Source organism: Lynx rufus, unplaced genomic scaffold, assembly GCF_022079265.1.
Source record: "Lynx rufus isolate CCGP_SWC_20201006 ecotype Redwood Valley unplaced genomic scaffold, mLynRuf1.p SCAF_9, whole genome shotgun sequence".
Taxonomy (NCBI): domain Eukaryota; kingdom Metazoa; phylum Chordata; class Mammalia; order Carnivora; family Felidae; genus Lynx; species Lynx rufus.
In genome coordinates, this window is record NW_025814897.1 from 19,963,389 (window position 1) to 19,985,644 (window position 22,256).

Consider the following 22,256-nt stretch of genomic DNA (forward strand, 5'->3'; position numbering starts at 1 on the left):
TTCATCTACTTGCAGGATTACAGGCTTGGCCTCCTGTCTTCTCTTTTCCTACATAACGAAGTTTTCGGTCACAGGGAACCAAAGCAAGAGCGTACACGATCTGGAGGCCGCAAGATGTGCTGACCAGCAATCCAAAGCCAAGGACAGAACAACTTCAAGTAATTGGAAAGCTCGGCTTGATTGGATCAAGCTCTTACTACTTTGAGGGAATGTCCTTCCTTTTCTAGTAGTACGTGTGTTGCTTCTTGTGTTTTAAAAGATTCCGGTGTCAGATATCTGAGTTTTGTCAGGTGCAGAAAAATAGGGGAAGAACTCTTCTGAAGGCACGTAAAAGATGAATGACCCTGGAGAACCTGGGAGTCTGAGCCAACCTGTCTACCTGAGCCAGGGATGCCTTGACTATTTATTGATCCCAGTATTGAGTGATTTGGGAGCTGACGGTACTCCGTAGGGAATCGGAACTCACTGGGTAGCCTAAAAGAAGTGTCTGGCTTACGAACAGAAAGAGATATGGAATCACAAGCTAACAGAAGAAGCTTTATGAATGTGGTTCCCACAGCGAGACCTGGTGTCTGCTGAGGATTCTTGGTCTAGCTGTCCTCATGGAACGTAACAGAAATTGTTCGCGCTCACCATGCACAGACTTATCTGTACTATACTGCCTAGGGTCGCTTGGCCTACAGTTTAAGAACGCCAGCCCCAGAAACTCCCTTTCCTCTTCTCTGTATGCCCAGCGCCTGACATACGGCTGGTGTTCGGCCGAAGGTGGCCCTTAAACAGGACATTCCAGTCCAGCTCAAAACCTGTGGTTCTGAGAGGGAGCAGGAATCATGCCGCAATGGGACACGGGGCCGGCCTGAATCCACACAGGCAGGCCTGAACCCAACCACAGGACCCAGAGGCGATGGTCTCCCAAAAGGACCCGGGCCAAACTCCATTAGAGTGTAGCTTTCTGAGCTAAACTTTTGGTTTGGGTTTTGGGTTTTCGCTTGGTTTCCTGGTAAGAGTTCCTGGGGAGGAAGCGAAGGCGAGAGGAAAGAAAGGAAGGGAGGAAGACGCAGAGGGAAGAATGCCACTTTGTCTTAGGCAAACCAGAAAGGAATATTTCCTTCCCAAGCCCTTTTAAGACTTGAGGGCCTCTCCATGACCGTGGTGGTGGGGTCGAGCGGTGGCCCTGGGGCCAGACCAACCTGGAACCTAAAATTCAGGAGAGCTGAGGGCAGACAGTGGGAGGGATCCCAGCGAGAGCGAAGCAAGGCCATCAGTGGGGGCTGCTGGTTCCTCCCATGTGGGCTGATGTCCTCACAGACGCTTGCCTGATCTGTCGGTGAGCCATTGCTTTGATCTGATTGGTGCTGTTCTTTCAAACCACCATGAGTAGGTCATCAGAGTTTGCGTTGGTTTTTTTGTTTGTTTGGTTGGTTTTGGGTTTCTTCTCCCCCCCCCCCACCTTCTGCTACGAATGAACCCTAGACATAATGGGCAAGGTTAGGACCAGGATCAGAGGTGACATTTGTGTTCTCACGTAACAGAGCTGCAGCATTTCCCGTGTCCCACCAAGTCCAACCACAAAGATCCCATCTGAATAATCGGCTGCTATAATCCAATGGCTAGACCACTCGCCTTTGAGTTTAAAGGGATACTCCGCCTTGATCTGCCCAGGGTCTCCAACAGTCTGCCAACTTCTGAGTCACTCCGAGCGGAGCAGCTGTACAGGCTCAGCCTGGTGTTTGGGGTCCACCCCGCACACCCCACTGTTCTTGGCATTGGCCCCATCGATGGGCCGTGGAGGTGGGAGCTCTATAGCAACAGTCTTTGTACAGCAGGGTGGAGCGGGGAGATGTGCTGTGCCACTGCCCATGTTCCGTCTGTTCTGTGGGCAGAGTTCTGGGAACACAACCCAAACCATTGTCAGCCTGGTAGTGCGTGAAGGAGCAGCAGAGCCCTGCCTGTGGCTTGTGACCCTAGGGAAGTGGTGCTTTTACTCCCGCTGCCCAGAGAATCCATTCCTCTGTTTCAGATCAGTAATGGCTTTCTAGAAACTTTCTCTACCCTCCCCCCACACCAACAACAAAAAAAACAGAGCACCTCACTTTCACAACACCTTCCTTCCAGAAAGTTTTTCTTTTTAATGTTTATTTATTTTTGAGAGAGAGAGAGACAGTGCAAGCGAGGGAGGGCCAGAGAGAGAGAGGGAGACACAGAATCTGAGGCAGGCTCCAGGCTCTGAACTGTCAGCACAGGCACGCGGCTCGAACTCATGAACAGCAAGATCATGACCTGAGCCGAAGTCAGATGCTTAACCAACTGAGCCACCCAGGCGCCCCCCAGAAAGTTCTTTCTGGTGTCTAACGTGAGCCCTTTGTGCTCTAGCCAAAGCTTATTATTTTTTTTTATTTTTTTTTTAACGTTTATTTATTTTTGAGACAGAGAGAGACAGAGCATGAACGGGGGAGGGTCAGAGAGAGGGAGACACAGAATCTGAAACAGGCTCCAGGCTCCGAGCTGTCAGCACAGAGCCCGACGCGGGGCTTGAACTCACGGACCGTGAGATCATGACCTGAGCCGAAGTCGGCCGCTTAACCGACTGAGCCACCCAGGTGCCCCAAAGCTTATTTTACTTTGGCCCTTGCTAGAGAAGGTACATCAGATACAAGAAGCTTCCATAAAATTGAAGATTTCTCAGACCTGTCTTCTTCAGAAAGATTTGGGTTTTCTTAACCTTTCATCAGAGCCTTGTCACCCAAACCTTTCATTATCTTTCTCAATTATATCTTTGAGCCCTCTCCAAAACCTGTCTTTTGAGTTATGGGGACCATAACTTAATTAGATCTCTCATTTCCAGATGATACTCCTGGTGCTTAAGGAAAAATGAATTAAATTTCAGTCAGATATATTTCACTGGGGGAAGGGCCTGTAAAAAAAAAAAGAAAAGAAAAGAAGAAAGAAAGAAAGAAAGAAAGAAAGAAAGAAAGAAATTGGATCCTTTATATAAATAGGACATTGTATCACAAATGAGTTTTTCCTTCCCCGGTTTTTTGAAACAATGGGTCTTTTTTTGGTGAATTTAATTCCTCAGAGATTCTAACCTAAAAGACCATGATTTGCATTCTTTCGTGGGTATGTGGGTTCTGCATCCAAAAAAAAAAAAAAGCATACGATGTGTGCCTCTAATAAGTGGGCAACATGGCAGCAATTAAGCACCTTAAGGTCTGGGGCAAGTGTGTGTGTGGGGGGGGGGGGAGGGAGGTGGTCCCTGTGTTTCCAGCCTTTTCTGTACCAGCTTTTGTTCTGAGGGGTTCAGAGGGGTCTGTCTGGCTTGCTTCTGTAATGCTGTTCTACTTAGCTGTGTAGATGTCTTAATCCTGATCATATGGTGTTTATGCTCAGCATTTCATACGGGAGAAGGTATTAAATTGATCTTTGGGCTGTGGAACCGAGCTACAGAGCCAATGGTAGGGACAGGCTGCTTTGAGCCCTCACCTGAGATCCCCCGGGGTAAAGTGAAGAAGTTGGGCTCACTCACAGATGATCTGAAGGTCCTTCCAGGCTGACCCCTGTGATTCACAGCACCAGCCCTTCTGGTTGCTTCACAGAGGGCCCAGGAGATGGACAGAGAAGCTGGCTTTAGTGGCCAGTTGGAAGAAGGGTGTTTGGAGAGTATCAACTAAAGCTAAAATTCCCTTCCGCTCCCTTTTCCAAAGAACCGGGATCTGTAGACTACAAGGGATGGGAACGGCCATTTATTGATCAACTCCGTGGGGTCAGATGAGAGTTCAAGGCCCCTTAGTTAGGTGCACACCTATGGAGCAGATATGCTAAGTGGCCGTCACCACAACCTCCCCACCCACCCACCCCTGCCCAGGGGAGTCTACACTATTTGGATCCCACTCAAAATGTCACCTCCTCAGTGAAGCCTTCCCTGACCCCTTGACCAGCCCAAGTTCGGTGTTCCCATCCTATGTTCTTATGGCTCCCCATGCTTTCCCTTCATTGCACTCACCACCAGTGTAATTATCTGTGTTTTTATTATCTGTGTTTTATTATCTGTGTTAATTATCAAGGTTTTCATGCCCGCTCCACCCAAATCTCCATGAGGGTGGGGACCGTAGAAGTCTTGTTTGTCACCGTATTCCTGGAGCTTAGCACAGTGCTGACAAAATAGTTGCACTTCAGGAAGTATTTCTCGAGCACACGGAAGCATGAATGCGGAACGAATGGATGCACGGCAAAGCTGGTGACAAAGCCAGAAGTGGCTGGCTCTCAGAGACCTGAGATTTGAGACACTCTTACTCGCGTGCTTGTGCCCAAGGGCCTCACCGCGGTCACCTTCCTGTGACACCGCCCCGTCCAGTAATAGAGTTTTGACTCCAGCAGGGGGAGTGATGGAGGCAGAGCTCCGGGCCACACTCTTCACCTGTCTTTTGTCCCCAGAGGCGTCTAAAATAGCGGGGAGATTACAGATCTAGCCTGAGGCTGTGGGTGGTGGCTGGAGATGGGTGGGAGGGGTCACTGAACTGGACCAAAGCAAACATCCTTGTGGGCATCAGCTTCTAACACGCTTTGTTTGCCAAGGGGCTGCAAACACAAAACTGCTCGGCCGGGGATCTGGGTCAATGAGAGTGGGTGAAAAGGAAGGAGGACGGACCAAGACAGGCAACCTTTAGGGAAGCAAAAATAAAATTCTAATGTGGAAACTGCTGAAAATAGACTGCATGGCTGTCGGGCCGCATGCAAATCCAGTGCTAATTACATGGAAATTAATTACAAGTCCTAATTTCCATATGCCTCGCTAGGACCCTTGGGGGGAGGGGGCGCCCTTGCTGCAGGTGTCTGGTCTCACCCCCACCCCCACACGCCATTGAGGAGGCTCTGATGTCGTCTCCTTCACACTGTCGCCACAGCAGTGAGAAAGGCTGATAGGAGGCTAAAAATACTAACAATAGAAATTTGATTTCTTCTTCCAGACAAAAAGCCTTGGCATCCACAGGAGGGAGAAGTGTTCAGGCAGCATGTGACTGGTTGGTATGAAATAAATAAATAGAGAAAATAGCATATAATTAACTCTAAGTGCACGTGGTTGAGCAGGGATGTGCAGCCTTTCTCTAACGGACTGGGTGGGGGGTGGGGGGCAAAAGACCGTGTGACAAGCCATGTGACATGCGACAGGGTTATCAAGCTCATGGCCTCCTGGGTCTTGGTTCCAGGGTGTGCTTCTCCTTAAAGCTGTTTAAAGAAATTCAAAGCATTTCCAAGATACAGCCCCTAGCACGGTATCTGTCCCCCGACTTCACTCAAAGATACACCTTAGGTGCGTGGGTGCTGGGTGAATCGATTTCAACAAAACAAAACAAAACAAAAACACCTTGCGGGACATCACTGCCCAGGGCAGGTCCCTATGCTCCTGTCTGGAGGCATGTGGGTTTAATCGTAGGCATGGATTTTTTTTTTTTTTAATGTTTGAGAGAGAGAGAGAGAGAGACAGAGACAGAGCATGAGTGGGGGAGGGGCAGAGAGAGAGGGAGACACAGAATCCGAAGCGGGCTCCAGGCTCTGAGCTGTCAGCACAGGGCCCGATGCAGGGCTTGAACTCATGAGCTGTGAGATCACGACCTGAGCCGAAGTCGGAGGCTTAACCGACTGAGCCACCCAGGTGCCCCAGGATGGATTTTTAAAGCACAAAAACGAAAACCCATCCCCTTACAGTGCCTGGGGTATGGAGCCTTTGGAGGGTGGATCTGTCCCTTTCGGGTCTTCCTTCCCTTCCATTGTTCTCAAGCGGGTCCTGCTTGGCTCCCTCCTCTCTGGCAGGTTGTTCTCCCACGTCGGCGACCCCTTCCTGGATGACCCCCTGCCCCGGGAGTACGTCCTCTACCTCCGACCCACCGGCCCCTTAGCACAGAAGCTCTCCGACTTTTGGCAACAGTCGAAGCAGATCTGCGGGAAGAACAAAGCCCACAACATCTTCCCCCACATCACCCTCTGCCAGTTCTTCATGGTGAGCCGCAGACCCTGCCCCGGCCCCCCAGCCCCTCAGCCCCTGCCCGGGGAGCCTGGCTGCCACACCCCAGCCAGCGCCTTGGGACCTGGAGTCAGAGTCAGCAGCCTCGGGGAGCTGGCCGAAAGAGTCACGGGCTCCTGGGCTTGGATGGACCGTTAAGGAATGAGTAAGGTCCCATCTGCCGGGGCCCAGGAGCACCCCGGGTCGGATGCACCATCATGATGATTGCTGTTCCTCGGGACTCTAGGGACAAGCCTGACCCACTGAGTCAGGACCTGGACGGGCGGCCCCAACACCGAAACTAAAGCATTTCCACCCTGGTCCACGGGTAAGAGTAGAAATTAGGGAGCTAGGAACAAGAAATGTGCTCTACAGACACGGGAGGGGACTTTAGCCTCATAGACCCTCTGGCCACGAGTTTTGTCTCACCAGATCTTTCTAGAGACAGCAAAGATACCTGTGACCCGCCATAGTTACCTAACCTCCATAATCCTAGCTATCACAGAGCTTACTTAATGACTAAATTAAATCCCCCTCCGTGTAATAAATATAAATACTTTTCATCTACTTTAGTTCCCTGTGGAGATAGAGCAGAATTGGCTTATCCAGGTGTATTCGAGATGAGGCAGAATGGTAGCACTTTTAGACAACATTTTCAAAAACTATTTTGAAGTATTTTTTTTCCAGATTGCCTCTGCCTCTTTAAGACAAACAAAACAAAACAAAACCGTGTTCCTCACACCTTCTTTCTTACCGTTCCCTCTGAGAATTATAATGATTATCACTTCCTCCCAGTCATTCCAGGATCTTTCTCAAAAGCATTCCGAACGTTAGAGACACTCATTTTTCCCCCAGTGCTCCAAGAGGGTGGGGAGATGATATCACAGCTCTCTGACCTAGCGGGAGACTGGCAGCCGAGTCAACTTCTGATCATCCAAGGAGAACAGAAAAGTCACAGATGATGTGAGAGCAGGGGAAAGCACATCCTTTACCCTGAGATGCCGTTTTCTCTGGGCACATTCCCCCATTCTTCCTTCCGGCTGGACCAGGCTGCGCCCAGGGGCACAGCAGGGCAGGGCGGGAGGCAAGCGTCGGTCCCATGGCCCCAGCTGAATTTACCAGTTAGACGGCCCACGTCCGGATAACTGGGAGCCTGCAGTTCTCCTCCGTCCTCACAGACAGAAGCGAGGGTTTAGGGATGGCGTCCTCGGCCTCCAGCCCCGGGCAGAGGATGTCAAATGTTCAGTAGCGGTAGACCTCCGCCCCCCTCTGAATGGAGCGTTTTGTTTTCCCCTGCCAGTGTGAGGACAGCAAGGTGGACGCCCTGGGGGAAGCCCTCCAGACCACGGTCAGTCGCTGGAAGTGCAAGTTCTCGGCCCCGCTGCCCCTGGAGCTCTATACCTCCTCTAACTTCATTGGCCTCTTCGTGAAGGAAGACAGCGCGGAGGTCCTCAAGAAGTTTGCCGCGGACTTTGCCGCGGAGGCTGCGTCCAAAACCGGTGAGCTGACAGCTGCCAGGCCAGGCGTGGGTCCCGTTCATCAAAAATGGGGAAGGAAAGGGATCGGAAGTTATGGACGGCTGGGCTGGGGCCGGCAGGTGGAGGGCCCTGCAGGGATGCGCGGAGCACAGCCCTTTCCTGCAGCACCTGTGGGCTCCCTCTTAAAAATAGCAAACTACTGTTCTGCTAAGCCTCCTGGGAGAATGTCCAGCGTCGACCCTCAACAGCCAAGTTGAAGGCTCACAACTCACTGCTGCACACTGAAGCCGTAAGCGCATCCTCTGTAGCACCACTGTCTCTCTCTAGTTCAGAGTTAACGAGCCTTCCTTCCCTGCCAGCCTCCCTGCCATGAAGGCCTCTGTCGGGGTCTCACAGCTCACTCCGTGAGGACCCAGGGCTGTGCTGGGCGGGGTAGCACAGCACAGAGAATAGAGTGGAGCCACTTAGTGTCAGAAAATAGATCCACCGGGCCCGTGTCCCGCAACTCCCCGAAACCCATTAGAGGGGTCCCGAAGCTTCAACAGTCTGTCCAGAAATGTCACCCCTTCAAACTGTTTCTTGCTCTTTCCACGGCCGGTCTTAGTTCAAGCCAGCTGAGATTTCCCACCAAAGGAATTAGCTTAAAAGATGCTCAGCATATGTGTTGACTTAGAGGCAGGAAGCACGGAGAGGGGACAAGTGGGAGAAGTTGCCAGAGCTTTCCGGTCTGCCTATAGGTACAGACAAGCTCACTTAGGTCAAGGTGAGCCTTACCTGCAGTGGGACAGACAGACAGTGGGGTCGCGGGGGGAAGAGTTGGCAGGGGGCAGTTTCTGCTGGCTCCCTTGAGAAATCACCATCAGTGGGTATTTCTTAGGGACCGCGATGCGTTCATCTGTGAAGAAAGCAACGTAACAAGTGGTTTCTCCAGGCCCGAGATACAGGTTCAAGTACCTGTGCTCAGAGAGAGCTCTGAGAAGAGAAAGGCCATCATAGGATGCAGTGGCTCCCCCTTCGCAAAAAAGGAAATGCATGCTGGGCTGGGCGATGTGGATCCCTACAGTGGAGAAAGGGCCCTGCAGGCAGGAAGGAACAAAGTGTGTGCAGAGGCCTGTGTGGACCCCCCCCCGCCCCCCGCCCCCAGCAGAGCAGAGCTGGGCGTGAGCGGTACAGCTGAATCTGAGCATCGCATGCAAACTGGAGGAGGCCCAGAGTTGGCCAGCACCCCCCGCACCCTGCCCCTTTCAAGGAGGGATGGAGACGGGAGAGACCTGAGTAAAACCCCTGCTTTGCCCCTTGGTCTCCGAACCTCTGACCTATAACTCACCTGCCATTTTGCTTAGTTTTCTTTACCAGAAAAGCCCCCGTTAGGGCTCAGGATTCTAGAAAGAGTGTAGCGAAGGCTCAGCGTCACCGAGCAGGATTGCAGGGAGGTCTCCCCTCTCAGAGGAGCTCTGACCCTTAAGATACCTCTTCTACTTAGGGAGGGGGGCTCCTTAGAGCCCCTCCCCAGGCACCCCTTCTTCTCCCGGGACCAGGCTCTGCTTTCTGACTTCACTGGGGCCTGCCATTTCATGGCTTAATATTTCAGAGAAATGACATAATAGAGAGGCAAATTGTTTCCTGTTCCTATCCCTCCACTTCAGGAAAATGACTCTTTTTCATCCCACAGTAGCTATTACCAAAACCACTAAAACTCCCACAAGACCCAAAACTGGTGGTGTGGCCACAAAACTCAAATCCTTCACAAATGTGTAAAGCGGGTCTCAGCCAGGACTGTGCCAGACTCTTAAGGCGCATAATGAGTGAGAGGCTGCGAGGCCCTTGCTTGCTTTCCTTGTAGGCAAGGGGAGGGCCAGCTCTTCTCCAGTATCTGTGGCCACGCTCTCTAAGAACTTGGCCGCTCGATCTCTGCCCCTGTGCGGCCCCCTGGTGGTGACCGGGAGAACCGGGTGGCGCTGCCCTGGGTAGCTGGTCCAGCTTCTTGCCTCCTTATGTGGATGGTTGGCCATCCTGTCTTGGCCCTAGAACCTATGCCTCGATATTCTAGACTTTTCTGCAGACCCAGAGTCCGTCAGCAAGTAGATTTCTTGTCCTCCTCCGTCCTGGGTGGCTTAAGGAGATTCACCATGCATGTATGTTCGATCATTGACCGAATACTAAAAGCCTATATCACGTGCTGAGCACAGGACACAGAAAACCTTGCCTCATGGGGCTTACACCAAAAAAAAAATACGATGTAGTGTAACAGAAAAATATCCAACTGCTACATCTGTCTCCCTGGGACATGAACAAGCCCCTTAATTCCCTACCTTTGCAAATTCCCTACCTTCCCTTTGGTTGTATCTTCTGCGCTGTTCTAGCTTGGACAGTAGATGGATCTCCCCCATGTAAAGATGTACAAAAGAGAAACATAATTCACCGTTTTGTTTTGTTTCTTACAGTGTCTTAGAAGCACAGTCTGTATATTTTTTTTTTTAAGTTTACTTATGTATTTTGAGAGAGAGAGAAAGCACAAGCAGGGGAGGGGCAGAGAAGAGGAGAGACAGAATCCCAAGCAGGCTCCACGCTATCCGCACAGAGCCCGATGCAGGGCTAGAACTCACGAACCGTGAGATGACGACCTGAGCCGAAATCGAGAGTCGGACGTTTAACCGCGTCACCCAGGCACCCCACCAGTCCGTTGTATACTTTAAAGCAGTGGCTTCAGTCGGGGAGATTTTATCCCCCGGGGCACACGTGGCCGTGTCTGGAGTCGTTTTTGGTTGCCACAACTAACTTCTGAGGTTGTACTACCGGAATCTAGTGGGTAGGGGCCAGGGATGTGGCCACAGACCCCACAGTGCACGGGGCAGCCCCCACAACAGAGAATCATTCTGTTTTAAACCCTGGAAAACCCTGTCTTGGACCTTGAAAATATTCCATCTTTTCCCCTGGCTCCTCTGTCGGAGCCGCCCAGAAGCCAAGAGATGCGATTTCAAAACGACGGTGATCCGGCCCTGGCCCGCACGCCGTCGCAGGATCTCTGCTTTGGCGTGAATTAGCTCATCCTTTGAGGTCACGGTCTCCTCGGGCTGGTGATCCTCCGTGTGTTACTAGGAGGCAAAGCCGACCCAATGACCTCTCCGCTTCCCTTGTCGGGAGCCAGGTGTGACCCTTTCCCTCTCGAACTGTAGGCTGTTCGCGATCTGTTGCACCTGCCTGTCCCCTTATTCCGCTGCTGTGAAGGACAGCAGCAGCTCTTGTCCGGCCACAGGACGCCCTCCTTTGTCATTTGGGAGGCGGGGTTTATGGGGGCAATCCTTCCGTGTTCTTCCTGGAGCCTCCACCGTTGCTCTGCTGACCACGTTCCAATAACGGTTCCCTTCCTTTGTTTCCAGAAGTACACGTGGAACCTCACAAGAAGCAGCTGCACGTAACCCTGGCTTACCACTTCCAAGCTAGCCACTTACCCACCCTGGAGAAACTAGCCCAGAACATCGATGTCAAACTCGGCTGTGACTGGGTGGCTACCATATTCTCGCGAGATATCCGGTTTGCCAACCATGAGGTAATGTCTCACTGTGGCTCCTGACCCTACCGGAGGCACAGGGGGTGCGGCCAGAACCGGGAGCACGGGCAGCTCCCTGCTACAGGGAGATGGGGACCAAAGGAAAGCAGTGGAGTGAGCACCGGACCACAATTTCCTCCGGGCTCGGCCTGCTTCCTTGGGAAGTTCTGAACTTGCAGCCCTCCTCCTCAAGTTGTGTGAACTTGCAGTCACACAAGTGACTCATCTGTGTAATAGCCCCGTTGTCCTGTCTGCCCTGCCAACCTTACTGGAATGATACAGAAGTGAAAAGGGAGAGTAGAAAAGTATGTTGGAAAAGATTTTAATTCTATAAATTCATGGAGTTAATAGAAGACCTCATCCAGATCTTAGGTAAGGAGGACACAGAAATACAAATATATATATATATATATATCTGAACACATAATTAACAGATACTTGCTAAGTATCTATGTAAGTTACCATGGAACATACTAGAATTTTATTTTTTATTAATTTTATTTTTTTTAATTTACATCCAAATTAGCATACAGTGCAACAGTGATTTCAGGAGTAGATTCCTTAGTGCCTCTTACCCTTTTAGCCCATCTCCCCTCCCACAACCCCTCCCGTAACCCTCAGTTTGTTCTCCATATTTATGAGTCTCTTCTGTTTTGTCCCCCTCCCTGTTTTTCTATTACGTTAGTTTCCCTTCCCTTATGTTCATCTGTTTTGTCTCTTAAAGTCCTCATATGAGTGAAGTCATAGGATTTTTGTCTTTCTCTAATTTCATTTAGCATAATACCCTCCAGTTCCATCCACGTAGTTGCAAATGGCAAGATTTCATTCTTTTGGATTGCCGAGTAATACTCCATTGTGTATATATCCCACATCTTCTTTATCCATTCATCCATCGACGGACATTTGGGCTCTTTCCATACTTTGGCTATTGTTGATAGTGCTGCTATAAACATGGGGGTGCATGTGTCCCTTCGAAACAGCACACCTGTATCCCTTGGATAAATGCCTAGTAGTGCAATTGCTGGGTCGTAGGGTAGTTATATTTTTAGTTTTTTTGAGGAACCTCCATACTGTTTTCCAGAGTGGCTGCACCAGCTTGCATTCCCAGAAATATACTAGAATTTTTAAATGTGGTCCTGTCCTCAAGGAGTTTGAGTCCAGCAGGGGAGAGAGAGCAGATACATGAAATAAAAAACAGAGGCGACATGTTGTGACAATTACGTGCATCCCCTGGGAGGCCTGAGTGGGACCACTGATTCCCAGTGCACGTGGGAAGGTTGGCATAATCCTAGGCATAATTTCCCTTTTGAGGGAATCGATAGTGATTTCCAAGACAAGCCTATGCTACTCTGAAGAGTAATATTGCCCTTTGTTTTAAGGAAAAGCTGAGACAAAGAGAGTGGCAAGTGGCTGGTCCATAGCTAATTAGCAATTTAGGACCAGAGCTGAAGCCAGAACCCAGGGATTCTGACCAATAAAAACAAGCAGCCCATCTGGAAAAAAAAAAAAAAAAAAAGACCACACAGTTTAATGAGAAACTTGTCATCTAGTGTAAATACATTTATGAAATCAAATTTGCTTCCAGTTTCTCAACAGTAAAAGGGCTGATATTTTTGGCAGGTTATCTAGCCTCTTAATATCTCTGTTGGCTTTTTTAAGTTTATTTGTTTTGAAAGAGAGCGCACATGTGTGAGCAGGGGTGGGGGTGGGGGCAGAGGGAGAGAGAAGCCCAACGTGGGGCTCAATCCCACGACCGTGAAATCATGACCTGAGCCAAAATCAAGAGTCGGCCGCTCAGCTGACTGAACCATCCTCCTACCCTCTTGTAAAATATGAAACACAGTTGAATGAAATCTCAGGGTCTAGACCAGCTGATCTCACCACTGTCTTGGAATGTTGAGAAGAGCTGACCCATGAACCAGAGGTCCGGGCCAGGGCACGGGGCCTGCGAGCATCAGGGACATGCAGCTTTGTCTGGCCCCGCTGACAAGAATGTCCTGCCCTCCTTCCAAGTCATTTGATGGAAGTTTCTGGAAAGACACACCAAGGAGACGGGGCTTGATCTTGCTTAAGAATTCTGACATCTCCTGGAATTGCTCAGGATGAGCCCTAAATATAACGAGAGAGGTGTGGCTGACCGGACTCCTCACAAGGACAAAGAAAAAGGAAGTCAAGGGTTGCATGCAGATGGGCTGTGAGAAGTCACCTTTCTCAGAGAGGGAAGGTGGCAATGGAATTTTACCAGGAATATCTTCTAATCAACACTGCCCTCCAGTTAAATCAAAGGGTAATTGCTTTTCTGCCTGACCCACATTCTGCGCACTTGGCACGGAGGGAAAGAGGCAGCAAGCGCCCACACGAATTATTTTCTAAAAATAACTTGGCCGCTTTTATCTCTGATTTGTAAAAGCTCATTTATTACTGTTCCTTCTGATACAGCTCTTTCTCTCTCTCTCTCTCTGAGGTCATTTGGCTTTCCCTGAGCCCCCCCCTGCATACCTTTTCTTGCCTGCCTTCTGTCCCCAGGACCGTTCACGGTTCCACTGAGGCAACAGAGGTCTAGAGAAGGAAAGTGGTTTGGACAAGAGCACGCAGCAAGCCATGCTTGGGAGAACTCCTAGGTCTCCTCCCTCTGCTGGTTCTCCCTTTGATTCCGACCTGCAAATGCCTGCCTGTGCTTCGCGTAGTTTTCCGTGTTAGGGACTGCGTTGGGCCGTGCCCGGTTTATATGCCGAGCGACAGAAATCTGAGGAAGGACAAAAAAGCACACGTGGCTCCAGACCCTGGCTCCATCCCTTCAGCAGTTGTTAGGTTCACTTTCACAGCTTCTAGAACACTCCCGTCCGGGGCGCCTGGGTGGCGCAGTCGGTTAAGCGTCCGACTTCAGCCAGGTCACGATCTCGCGGTCCGTGAGTTCGAGCCCCGCGTCGGGCTCTGGGCTGATGGCTCAGAACCTGGAGCCTGTTTCCGATTCTGTGTCTCCCTCTCTCTCTGCCCCTCCCCCGTTCATGCTCTGTCTCTCTCTGTCCCAAAAATAAATAAACGTTGAAAAAAAAAAAAAAAAATTTAGAACGCTCCCGTCCTACGTTGTCTCCTGCGGACAACGGCAATAGTATTTTGCTGGACTGCTGCTGTCGTGCAGGCTACAAAAGAAGATGATAGAAGGGCCGTAATATGTAGCCCCGGGTGGGTGCAAGACAGAAGTGTTGCAGCTCCTGCTGTGCTAGGAGCATAAAGAGCTTCGAAGGCAAGGATGTTAGGCTCCTACCCCACGTAGGGTTGCAGCTGCCCTGCACGAGGGGAGGAACAAACTCGAGATAGACCCCACAACTCTTGCAGGTCAGTGGTAAACATAAAAGAGTATAGGGGCGCCTGGGTGGCTTGTTGGGTTAAGCGTCCAACTCTTGGCTTCGGCTCAGGTCTTAATCTCACGGTTCGTGGGTTCGAGCCCTGCGTCAGGCTCTGCGCTGATGGCACAGAGCCTGCCTGGGATTCCCTCTGCTCCTCCCCCGCTCGTGCTGTGTCTCTCTCAAAACAAAGAAGCTTAAAAAAAAACTTGAAAAAGAGTATAATGTAGTGCAAAACTAGGCATGTCTCCTGGTATCTCTCAAACGTAGGCTTTTTGCACGAGCTTTTGAATGGGCTGTGGGGACATGGGCACGAGTTATAATTTTAGATTTGCTGCAATATCTTAATTATCGTATTGCTTATTCAATAAATCGAAGCTCCTTGTTGCCTAACTACCCTAGGACACAAGGTCTAGGACACAAGGTCCTAGGACACATGGTCTCCTATGCTCCTTTGCTGTGCCTCGATTTCCTTGGAGGTAACCTGGAGACAGAATACTCACCCTGCCCCCGCCAAGTGATAGGGGGAACGAGTGTTCTGAAGTCACTTTGAGTTTCTCGAAGGAAAGACACTTCTGGGCCAAAGGCATAATTAATTAGTCAAAACTGTGCTATGCTTGAGGATCTAAGAGACAGAAGTTTCGACTTGTTCCCCCATGACTCGGTGCCTCTCTCCACCCTGTTCCGGGAAAAGGAGTGTTCCTTTTGGTGGATCATCGCATACCTAGCTTAAGAGAGTTTTTCTTTTCTTTCCGCAAGCTGTTTTCACAACGAAGCAGAAACTACCTCCCTGGCTAGTTTGGAAATGGTGGTTTGAGCACGAACGTGGCAGAGGACAGGGGAAGGAGCGGGAGGCCACCAGGGGCAACGATCTGGAGCTGAAAGATACTGGAAAAGAAATAGGGAAAGAAACGGGGGCCCCGAGCGAAAGGAAAATCAGAATCCAGTGGTACCACGGAGTCCTGTGCATTTTTATTTGCATTCTCTGAGGAAAAAAAAAATCACCTTTTTGCCAGTGCCTTTCCTTAGAGACTTCCAGAAGGAAGTTCCATGAAACATGTTCCGATGTGTCACCTTGGCAGACACACAGCTGATTAGCTCACGAGCACACAGTCCGGGGGGGGGGGGGGGGGGTCAGGCGAGAAGGGAGATCAGGTGTCCTGGTTCAATAGACATAATGATGCGCCTTCTGGATACAGGCTCCGTCCTAAAGAGTTTCCTTAGATGGTCTCATTAACTGTTATAATCCAGGCATTAGGTTACCGATGAGAAAACTGAGGCCCAAGTTAACAGCCTGAAGGTGGAAGCAGAATGGTTAGCCTGCCAGTAATGACTTTGGAACTTCGGGAAAGTCTGTTAAAGGATCTCCATCTCAGTGTCCCATGTGAGATAAATAGGAGAGAAATGTCTTCCTTACAATCGAGGACCCTTGCTGTTAATGAGAAATCAGGAAGATGTTTTTCCAAAATATCTTCGTGCCCATGCTGTTTGTGTCTACCGGGAAAGGACGCAAAACATCAAGTGCGTCAGCCAAGCAGTATGGCCTCTGGTTGGCTCTGAAGGCCCTTTATGAGCCCAGAGAAGAGACACGTGGTTTCCATCTGGTTGCCGGTGAAAGCTGGTTACACAGACGTACTGTATACGCTGATGGCTGTGAAAGATATTTTTCTTTCAAGGTCTTTGTCGAAAACGTGGGTTTAGGGGCACCTGGGTGGCTCAGTTGGTTAAGCATCGGACTTCGGCTCAGGTCATGATCTCAGGGTTTGGGAGTTCGAGCCCCGCGTCGGGCTCTGTGCCGACTGCTGGGAGCCTGGAGCCTGCTTTAGGAGTCTGTGTCTCCCTCTGCCTCTCTGCCCCTTCCCCTCCCCCTCAAAAATAGACATTAAAAAAAAATTTTTTTTTAATGTAGGTTTAAAGAAAGCTCCTTGAAGGCAGAGACTGCCTTGTTTAAGCCCCAGAGTGACTTATAAGGGGAAATGCGTCGGTCCCAAAGCCTTCCTACAGGAGAGTGTCTGCACCCAGACCGTCTGTAACCCCCATACGGAAGACTGGCTTTCCACGAGTGGGGTTTCAGGTGTCTATTAGGGTGCCTACCGCAGATGGAGAAGGGGAGATAGGTCCAACCCCATTTGTATAGCAGCTTAATAGCGCGCCTATGGGCTTTCAGATAAATTTCAGAAAACTATCTTGCATCCTGAAAGGAAGAAAGGCCTGCCTGAAGGGAAGTCTGGAACCATCCAGCAGGACCAGGCACACATCTACAATACCCTGGGGGGGGGGGGGGGAGACATGCTTTCGGATCGGAGTGCAAATCTACTCAGAGCCTGCAGACCCCAGGGACGCCTGCAACGTCCGCATCTGGAAGCGGGACACGCAGACGTGCCCCGGGGGCGCTCAGACTGGGCCTCACTCCTCCCTCTCCTCCTCTCTCAGACGCTCCAGGTGATCTACCCGTACACCCCACAGAATGACGACGAGCTAGAGCTGGTCCCTGGGGATTTCGTCTTCATGTCTCCGATGGAGCAGACCAGCACCAGCGAGGGCTGGATCTACGGCACGTCCTTAACCACGGGCTGCTCCGGACTGTTGCCGGAGAATTACATCACCAAGGCCGACGAATGCAGCACCTGGATATTTCACGGGTAAGCAGACTCACGTCCTTCACCTGCTGCTTTGGGAGATCACCACGGGCTGTGGGCAGGTGGTGGGGAAACGGGCTTAGGAGATGGGAGGAAAGCTGTTGGTTCTGACTCCCCAGAACCGCTGGGCAGGTTCCCAATAAGCCAGCCAGACCGGCAGTGGAAGGCTTTGCAAGGGTCAGGAGACCTAACTGCCCCTCGCTTGCTAGGTGGCCTTGAGCGAGTCCTCCGACGTGGCGCATGAGCACCTAGAGAGAGACCGTCTAAAGAAATGGGCAACTGCCAGAACCGTAAAAAGACACGCGGTGCCCCCAGTGTCCTCTAGAGTGGGAACTTTCCACCCATCCCTCACGACTGGTTTGCCCCCAAACTGGTCGCACGGTCAGCGTGGACCGTGCTGTAGGGCCAGCTTTGCCTCGGCAGATGAAACGGGCACAGGAGGCACCTTCTCTTTCTTAATCGGAGACGCTCAAAGCCAGCCAGCCCTTCCCTAGCACATGCAGGCGTCTCGCCAGGGTGCGCATGCTGATTTGTTTTTCCTCTCTCTTGTTCTGTGCCAACGTGGCTGAGAGCCGGAAGCTCTGAGCACCAGCTGCGTGGTGCGTCTAACATTGTTATTACCGCCGTGGAAGAGAAGGCGAGAGGGGCACTTTCAGGGAGTGCGTTGCCCGGAGGGAGAAAAGAAAAGGTTCTCTCCCCCCACTCAGCAGCAAGCAGGCAAACCACAAACCCAAAGATGGGAGAGAACACCTTCCTCCTTAACAACCCCCTACCCAGCAATTCCTTCCGCTTCCTTTTGGTCCACCCCCCGCCACCCCCCCGCCCATGAACATCCAGCTTTTCGGGGCACAGTCGGAAGGTCAAAGCTGCCTCGTGTTCCCCAAACATTTGCGTTCTCAGAAAGGCTTCTGAACATCTACGTTGTGTTTCCAAAGTCACCGTTTTATCCCTTAGAAAAACGAGTGAAGCATATTATCTGTGGATACACTGAACACTAAAATGATATGATGCACAGCTCTCAGACCTTTTGTTTTAAAAAAAAAAAAAGTCGGGCTAGAAGTTGGAGCAGAGTAGTTGGGAGAAGGCCTGCTGACCCATTCCAGAGTACTGTTTCCAGACCCACTGCTGTCCAAATTAGAGCTCAGGCGGAAACACGGGTCCACGGACCACAGGACGTTTGCGTGCCACCTCCTATTCTCTGGAGAGGTCCCTACCGATGATACTGCCCTGGAACCGTATCTGAAACGGTCAGCTTCCGCAGCCAGTGCTGCTGAGAGTGGGGAAAGGCTAGTGTTAGCTGTTAGGACCCCGTAATCAAGAATTTGAGTTTTTAGGCCGCTAGTCTTGGGTTCAAATCTTAACACTCCCACTTAAAAGCTGTGTGACCTTGGCCAAGTTACATCACCTCTCTGAGCCCCCGTCTGTTACTCTATAAGGTGGGGAGGATAATTGCATTTACCTCACAGGAGCGTTATAAAGACCACAGTGAAGGACTTAGCTTTACACGGATAAGTGCCACACCCGTAATAGCACTGAACCTAAAAAGCTGTTAGCTTTCTGATTTTTCTACCTCGTGTTTTCCAGTCCTCTCTTGCATGCTTGTCCAATCAAATGTCTCTTCCCGAGGTGATCCTATAGAAGAACTGTACTTTCCTATTTAACTCCAGAAGCAGAAATGATGTAAGGAGGCTCCTGATAAGACGGATCTTCTCTCTCCCCCAACTAAAGTTAGCCTTGAGGAGGTACAGCCACAGGAGATGCTCCTTCAGTGACCTGGCTGACCCGATGGCAGGTCGCAGAGGGGACTCAGGCCACAAGGAGTGACCTTTCATCGCCCTTTCTGCCCGGTTCTTCTCAGTTTGAAGTCACTCATAAGAAAGTATTTTTTATCTATTTTTTAACATTTATTTTTGAGAGAGAGTGTGAGTAGGAGAGGGGCAGAGAGAGAGAGAGAGAGGAAGACAGAGGCTCTGAAGCGGGCTCTGCGCTGACAGCGAGCCCGATGTGGGGCTCGAACTCCCAAACCGCGAGATCATGACCCGAGCGGAAGTCCGCCGCTCGACCGAGCCACCCGGGTGGCCCCTGAGGAAATCTTTTCCTGCCACCCTGATTAGGGCATCTCGCCTGGTTCTGAGTGTCTCTCAATACTTGTCAGTTGGTGAAGCCCCACTGTGTCCTTTGAATTATGGGTGGGGGCTGGCCGGTCCTTCCGGGCTTACGCACAGGACTGCTGTGTCTGGGAAAGTGCCAGCACCCGGCCCTGGTCCTTGAGAAGATGTCCTGGGTATCAGGCCCAGCTTCCTCCCTACGCAATCTCTCAGCACAAAGCATCTGACTGTTGTCTTAATGGAAGTGACAGCACCAGACTGTCTCAAAGTGAGCCCGGTCCTTTGATTACAGTGACAGTTGAGAAGAAGGTTGGCATTTTCCTTGCCAACCGAGCTGAAGAGGAGAGAGAGAGAGAGAGAGAGGAGGGACTCTGCCAGTGTCTTCACAGCTGTAATAAAGAAATTAAGGGACGTGTACAAGCAGGACGTCAAGCCGATTCTGTCTATCCAGACACTTCAGGCCCCGAAGCTTTGATGAATCAGACAGCGAAACCAAATTTTCTTTAACTGTGATGTTTGCAAAGGAGAACAGCCTGTCTCTCCGACTGTGAATGGCACTAGATTTTCTTGGTCTACAGTTGCTTAATTTTTCCAGTTGGTCTCTCAGGCTGCACATCACACTTGCTGATGCAGCTTTGTTAGATGACAGCTTCCCGCCACCCCCCCCGTCCCCCACCCCCAACCCCCTCCGCGCCCAGATCTGCTGAATCACAATCTGTGACAAGTCGGGCCCAGCCGTGTATTTTTTTTTAAAGCTCTCCTGGCGATTCTGATATGCACTAGGGCTGAAAGGCCACTTTTGCAGGGTGTGAGGCTTCTGAAGCCTTTGTCAGTAGGAGGAGTCTATTTACAGTCAAAAAAAAAAAGAGACTGGAAGGGGATCCTAAAATTCTTAAGAGCCTTAAAAAAAAAAACAACTGTTTTCCTAACAGCCAGTTAGCTTTGTTGCATCGCTGACTATAAAAAGGGCTTTTCCAAAATGAAATTCGAAGAATACTGCTGTGTTAAAATGAAATATTCCCGAACAGAGTAGGTCAACAGGTACAGACCAGGACTCGGGTTTGAGCAGATTGAAACATACGGCTACCCTAGCTGCAAAGAAGCGAGAAATCTCAAATGCAAATGCTCTCCCTTGAACACCGCTCAGTGAGGCAGAAAGAGATGTTCACTGGATTCGCCTTGCGACCGTAGTTGAATTGCAGTGTTTATTAGGTAAAGCCTTTTGGAGGACTTACTAATCACAGTAACTCAAACACGGCACAATCTGCTGCCTCGCTGTCAGCGAGGCCTCTTTGGGGCTTCTGTAGCTACGGTGTAAAACCCAGAGATGAGAGCTCTTGGGCCCCCGGCTCCATCCATCTGGCGAGAACGGCTTCCTCCGAAAGAATTCTGTGTTTAATCATCGTGTCGGAGGTGTTACTGAGTTGGGGAGAGGGGTGGGGCCACCGAAGAAGGTGGAAGAGAGGATGATGGCCATCGGGTTTCCTCCTCAGTTAAGACCCACAGGCACATTGGTGGAGACAGTACAAATCCTCCCTCTCGTTTGTCAGTTCGGATGGAAATCGCCATGGAAAAAGATTAAAGGCAACGGGAATTGTTTTCTTCTTTGGAGCCAGAAAAATAGCTGGAAACAATGGCACAAAATTGAAAACTCATTATTCTTTAACATGCCTTCGGCGCCAGCCGCGGCGGTGGCATCCTGATTGGCACGAAATCAGGGCCCCATCCCTACCCAGAGAGATGAACACATCTGTTCCAAGTACAGAAATCCATCTTCCCCTAGTTTAGCCACTGCAAGACCTAAGTAGAGAAGAAGCTGTTCCCCTCCCGAAAGGGGGTGTCGCCTCCTCGGCTTTCCCACCCGTCGCCCTGGGCGTGTTTCCCGCGAATTCCCACGCTCCCCTTGAGCCCAAGGGTGACGTGCTAATGACTCCTGGCCCAAACAGTTAACGGCGTCCTCATCTTCCCCTACAGTTCTCACTCCATCTTGAACACGGCGTCTTCGAACGCCCTCTCATTTGGCGATGGTGTGGTGGACAGACGGCAGTATGAGGACCAGGGCCCGGGGGAGACGGCTCCCCTGACTATCATCTGCCAACCCACGCAGGTAAGGCTGACCATCGGGGCCGCATCCTCGACTCTACTTCAGGATTCACTGAGCACGTCTTTGCGGAGTGTGAGGGCTTGCCCTTGGTGCCCCCAAGGGTCCTAGGTCTCTTGGGGGCGACGACGCACAATTTTACAAAAGACGCACAGAATTTAAGGCCAGGGAGAGTCGGGTGGGTGGTACTGATCGCACCTACTGGCATCTGGGTCTAGGCTGGCAGAGGAAGAGGTTCTACAGAGGGAAGGACATGTTACCTGTAAAGTCGTAATAGTTCTGTTTCATAGGCCATCGTGAGATTAAAAACAAAATAAGGCCCTCGGCACAGTGCCTGGCACCTGTATGTATGTCTGAGTGCTCAACAGATGCCAGACATGTTGCAAAATGGAGAACGTAGGGGTGGGGATCGTTTGGAACAAGAGAGGCAAAGGCAAGTGGAGGATCAAGAGACTAGATCACATTGGCTGGAGCCCAGGGCCTGAATTAGGGACGAGCAGAAGAAACAGGAAAGATCATGCCATTATCCCGCCTATTAACCCTGTCGGGGCAACTAACGGGCAGCACGTGTAAAGTACCAGCCCACGTGAAGGTGACCACACGAAGCAAACGGGGAATAGCTGGCCATCAGAAGGAAGGAATATAGAAACATGTGGAAGGATCCACCCAGCCCTCCCAGAACCCAAGGTCATTTGGACACGCCTTTGACTAGACTGGCCTATTTCGTCACCGCTGACCTCCCTGAACCATTTGCGGGAACACCAACGCGCGTGTGGCCAGACGAGAGAGACAAAAGTACGATTAGAATAGCCAGAGAAGAACCTCGTTGCTGGAGGAGACCGTCCATTCGGTCTACCCACCATGTGTTAGAGGGGAGGCAGGCACTGTTGTGATTAACAGTCCTCGCCCTCTGAAGTTGATGAAGTATCCCTGTAGAGGGGGGCTAGATGACTAGAGGCACGTACTGGCTGGGTGTACCTCTGAGCGGTAGCCCAAGCGGTCTGCCCGTTCCCCTACCGGCCAAATGCTAGT

General features: G+C 50.9%; 1 protein-coding gene across 2 annotated transcripts in view; it reads left to right on the forward strand.

Annotated features, from left to right (window-relative positions):
* UBASH3B (ubiquitin associated and SH3 domain containing B) overlaps nucleotides 1–22,256 on the forward strand; it is a 140,216-nt gene that overhangs the window by 97,973 nt on the left and 19,987 nt on the right. The window contains exons 2-7 of one of the 2 annotated variants that reach the window (XM_047071215.1): nucleotides 4,968–5,021; nucleotides 5,812–5,998; nucleotides 7,302–7,500; nucleotides 10,860–11,029; nucleotides 16,810–17,018; nucleotides 21,098–21,230. In XM_047071215.1, coding sequence (XP_046927171.1) covers nucleotides 4,968–5,021; nucleotides 5,812–5,998; nucleotides 7,302–7,500; nucleotides 10,860–11,029; nucleotides 16,810–17,018; nucleotides 21,098–21,230 — 952 coding nt within the window. Of the gene's footprint in view, nucleotides 1–4,967; nucleotides 5,026–5,811; nucleotides 5,999–7,301; nucleotides 7,501–10,859; nucleotides 11,030–16,809; nucleotides 17,019–21,097; nucleotides 21,231–22,256 lie in introns of both variants that reach the window. The other variant, XM_047071216.1, reaches the window with a different exon arrangement.